This window comes from Myotis lucifugus, unplaced genomic scaffold (assembly GCF_000147115.1).
Source record: "Myotis lucifugus unplaced genomic scaffold, Myoluc2.0 scaffold_4371, whole genome shotgun sequence".
NCBI lineage: Eukaryota > Metazoa > Chordata > Mammalia > Chiroptera > Vespertilionidae > Myotis > Myotis lucifugus.
The window spans coordinates 753-4,912 of NW_005875419.1; the positions used below are offsets into that span (position 1 = coordinate 753).

Consider the following 4,160-nt stretch of genomic DNA (forward strand, 5'->3'; position numbering starts at 1 on the left):
TATTTGTTTGGTTTAACATACCAGGTGGGTAGTCATTTAAAGATGACCTAGCGCCCGAGATGGTTTGGCTCAGTGGATAGTGCGTTGGCCTTTTTTTTCAAATATATTTTTATTGATCTCAGAGAGGAAGGAGAGGGAGAGAGTTAGAAACATCCATGATGAGAGAATCATGAATCGGCTGCCTCCTGAAAGTCCCTCACTGGGGATCAAGCCCACAACATGGGCATGTGCCCTTGATCGGGAATCGAACCTGGTACCCTTCAGTTCGCCTGCCAACACTCTATCCACTTAGTCAAACTGGCCAGGGCCAATTTGACTTTTATAAAAGGGTGCAAATGCCTTGAAGAAGAACGAAGCATCTCAGCATTCGTCACAGTGGCAATTACAACTCACCTCACCATCCTTACCACATTTTTCCTGTAAATGCAGACTCTGACTAATAATGAAGCTTGTAGGTAAACAGCATCTTTGTATAAGAATCCTAGGAACTAATTTTAGAAGTTATGAATTCTGACCTTCCCAGTTCTGGGAGATTTGTTGACCTTCAACATTAGAACCAGGAGGAGAAAGGCTAGGATGACGCACACTGGACCAACACCTGACCACTTGCAAGATCCTAATCAGATTAGACTGTGCCTGTCAGCACGTAGAAAAATTCTCAAGCCATGCCCGCTGACCTCTTTTCTCCGTTTGGCCTCTCCCTCCTTATAAAAGCCTCTGCCTGCACTGAGATCTGCAGATGGGTTTTGGGATGACGATCCTCCATCTTCTCAGCGTGCCAGCACCTGAATAAACCTCTTTCCTTCCTCACCACCACCTATCTCAAAGGACTGGATTCTGGGGTGTGAGTCAGGGGAAACTTGATTTTCTGGACACATTCCTGGTACATGGACTCCCTGGAACAGGTGTATCATGGTCATCTTCTTTCTTCTGCAGGTGACAGGGGGAAGCAGAGACGGGTCACAGAGGAAAGGAGCGAAGAACGGTGCTTTGCCTTTAGAGCAAGAAGAACAGGTAAGAAAAACGTAGATGGGAGGAGAAGGAGCAGGAGGAGGAGGAAGGTTTGGGGATGGAGTCTGATCTGAGGGAGGAATTTGGACTTTGTGGACTGAAGTGAGATTAGCAGCAAAACCATACAGCTCTTCCCAAGACTGTGACAGTGGTTTCAGCAGAGGGTAGATCATTCTACAAGCGACATGATGAGACCTCAGGAATCCTACTTTCTGTTTCACCTGTCTCTTTGCTTCCTGTTTTCTCAATCAGCTATCCCGGGTCTCTGTCTGTTCCTGAATATTATGGTCTTGCCTCTCTCACCAGCAGCTTTGTAGCAAGACCGCTGTTAAAAAGCCCACCCCGATGCTGACGTTAGCTTTGTTCCTCTACCAGCTGTGAAAGGTAAAGCATATTATTTGCATATGATTTGCATGGGGTGGGTTGTTCTATGGTTTTGAGTTCCCTCTGAGATGATCAGTAAGAAGGTGGTGGTGTCAGGACAAAATGAAAAGTTGAACAAACTACAAAGATTTAATTTAGAAATAAAGAAAAGAAAAGAAGAGAAGAGAAAAGAATAGAATAGAATAGAATAGAATAGAATAGAATAGAATAGAATAGAGCCAGGCTGGCATGGCTCAGTTGTTAACTTGAACCTAGGAACCAGGATATGTCGATTTGATTCCCAGTCATGGCACATGCCCAGGTTACAGTCATGATCCCCTGTAGGGGGCATGCAGGAGGGAACCAATCCATGATTCTCTGTCATTACTGAACTTTTTTTCTCTCCCTCTCCCTTCCTCTCTGAAATCAGTAAAACTATGTGAAAGAAACGAAAGAATAGTCATGGAACATTAAAGAAGAGCATTGAGTCAATGCAATTCTATATAATAAAGGGCTAATATGCAAATTGATCAAATGGCAGAACAGCTGGTTGCTATGACACACACTGACCACCAGGGGCAGATGCTCATGGAAGAAGCTGTCCATCGGTGGTGATAGCACTCCCACAGGGGGATCACCGCTCAGCCAAAAGCCAGGCTCACAGCTGCAGAGCACAGAGGGATATGGGAGCCTCCACGGCAGCACTAAAGCGGGCCTAAGCCGTCAGTTGGACATCCCTCAATGGGTACCGGACTGGGAGAGGCTCAGGGTTGGCTGAGGGACCCCCCCAGAGTGCATAGATTTTGTGCACTTAGCCTCTAGTAATATTATAACTGTGTATGGTGTCAGATGGGTATGAGATTAATTGCATGATTTCTTAGTCCATTTTATAATGTCTAATCATTGCGGTGTACCCCTGAAATGAACCTAATGTTCTATGTTAACGGTCATGTAAAAAATGTTTTTAAAATTCCATAGGACCCTGTTACCTTCATAGAGTCATATTTTACATGAAGTATGTTTTGTACAGGTTTTTTGAGAGGAGAGTCTAAAGCTAAATAGAAAGAAAAGTTGAGATTTATAAATTTGCAAAATAAACTAAAGGCAACCACAAACACAACCATAGAAACCTTAAAGATAAAAGGAGAGATTAAATGCGTTTGGAGAACCCATCCTCTGTCTTTCGATACCAGGAACGAAGTAGCAAGAGGCTCTGAGAACTTTGGCTGTTGCTCCTTGTACCACGGAGGGGTCATGGGCAAGCTCCCATTGAAGGTGCACCTCACCTCACACCCCATCTGCCTGAGGATCCGTGGGCCCTCGGTGTATGAGGACGAGAACCAGCGCACGTGGGTGCATATCGTCATGGACACAGGAGGTGTCCTGCAAGTACGGTTGTGGCAGTACGACATCCACAGTGGGTCTTTCGTACTCAACACAAGACGGCTGACCTCGAGCACCATGCCTTCGAGGTGGACGCTCCACCCTGGCAGCTCCAGCCTGTACTTGGACTCCAGGGGCTGGTTCTGGCGCATCGTGCACCATATCAAGGAGGATGACATGGAGGAAATGATTCTTGAGCTGATGGACGACTCTTAGGACACGTGATGGGGTCCCTGGCTCTTGCCAACCTGAGCCCCAGTCCTGCTGGCCCACTGGTGGGACGTGTATAGTTCTGTGCACCTTTTTACTCTTTTTACTAAGCTCTGTTGTTCTATCTTCCACCCCTGGGTGCGAGGGCACATGATGTCTCTCTCTCTCTCTCTCTCTCTCTCTCTCTCTCTCTCTCTCTCTCTTTCTTCTTGTTCTTGTTCTTATTCTTCTCCTTTCTCTCTCTCTGTCTCTTTGTCTCTCTGTCTCTCTCCCCCTCTCTCAAATCAATAAAATCATTTTGGTCCAAGCTGGTGTTTCTCAGTGGTTGAGGGACGACCTATGAACCCTGAGGTCACGGTTCGATTCTTGGTCAGGGAAGAGACAATAATTAACGAATGAGCCCAGGCTTGTTTGGCTCAGTGGATAGAGGGTTGGACTGTGGACTCTGGAAGGACCCAGGTTTGATTCTGGTCAAGGGCACATGCTCTGGTTGTGGGCTCTATCCCCAGTAGGGGCGTGCAGGAGGCACACGATGTATGATTCTCTCTCATCATTGATGTTTCTCGCTCTTTTCCTGTATGAAATCAATTCTATATAGTAAAAGCCTAATATGCTAAGCGTCTAGTCAACCAGTCATCTGTTCAACCAATCAAAGCATAATATGCAAATGATATACTAAGTTTTCTCAACTGCTCACTATGACATGCATTGACCACCAGGGACAAGACATTCAGATTGATAGGTCAGCTTGCTGCTGGGGTCTGGCTGATCGGGACAGAGTGAGATGGTCTGGACATGCCCTGGAGCCCTCCCATGGCCCCTCCCTAGCTGGCCAACCTCCCATGTCCTTCCCCACACCTAATGGTGCACCGGTGGGTCCCTTGACCTGGCATGAGCTCTCTGGTAATCTGGGACCCCTCAGGGGATGTCAGAGAGCTAGTTTCGGCTGATCCCCACAGGCCAGGCTGAGGCATCACACTGGTGCACGAATTCGTGCACCAGGCCACTAGTAAAAATATAGTAAATAGAGAAAGAAATAGAAAAAGACCTTAAGCCTAAAAATATTAGCCCAGCCCCGGTAGAAAAGGTTCGAAGACATCACTGGAAATAGTTTTCATTTCAATGACCAGCGTTCTCATTGTTTGATATTCTGACATTCATCAACCAATACTACCCTCTCCAAAAACAGAACG

The 4,160-nt window shown here is 46.4% G+C and overlaps 1 protein-coding gene across 1 annotated transcript; it reads left to right on the forward strand.

Moving 5' to 3' along the window:
* The first annotated feature begins 2,628 nt into the window (after positions 1 to 2,628).
* On the forward strand, positions 2,629 to 2,973 carry LOC102417604 (protein p13 MTCP-1-like). Its single transcript, XM_006108926.1, has one exon. The coding sequence runs from the start codon at positions 2,629 to 2,631 to the stop codon at positions 2,971 to 2,973; it is 345 nt and encodes a 114-aa protein (XP_006108988.1).
* Positions 2,974 to 4,160: the final 1,187 nt, after the last annotated feature.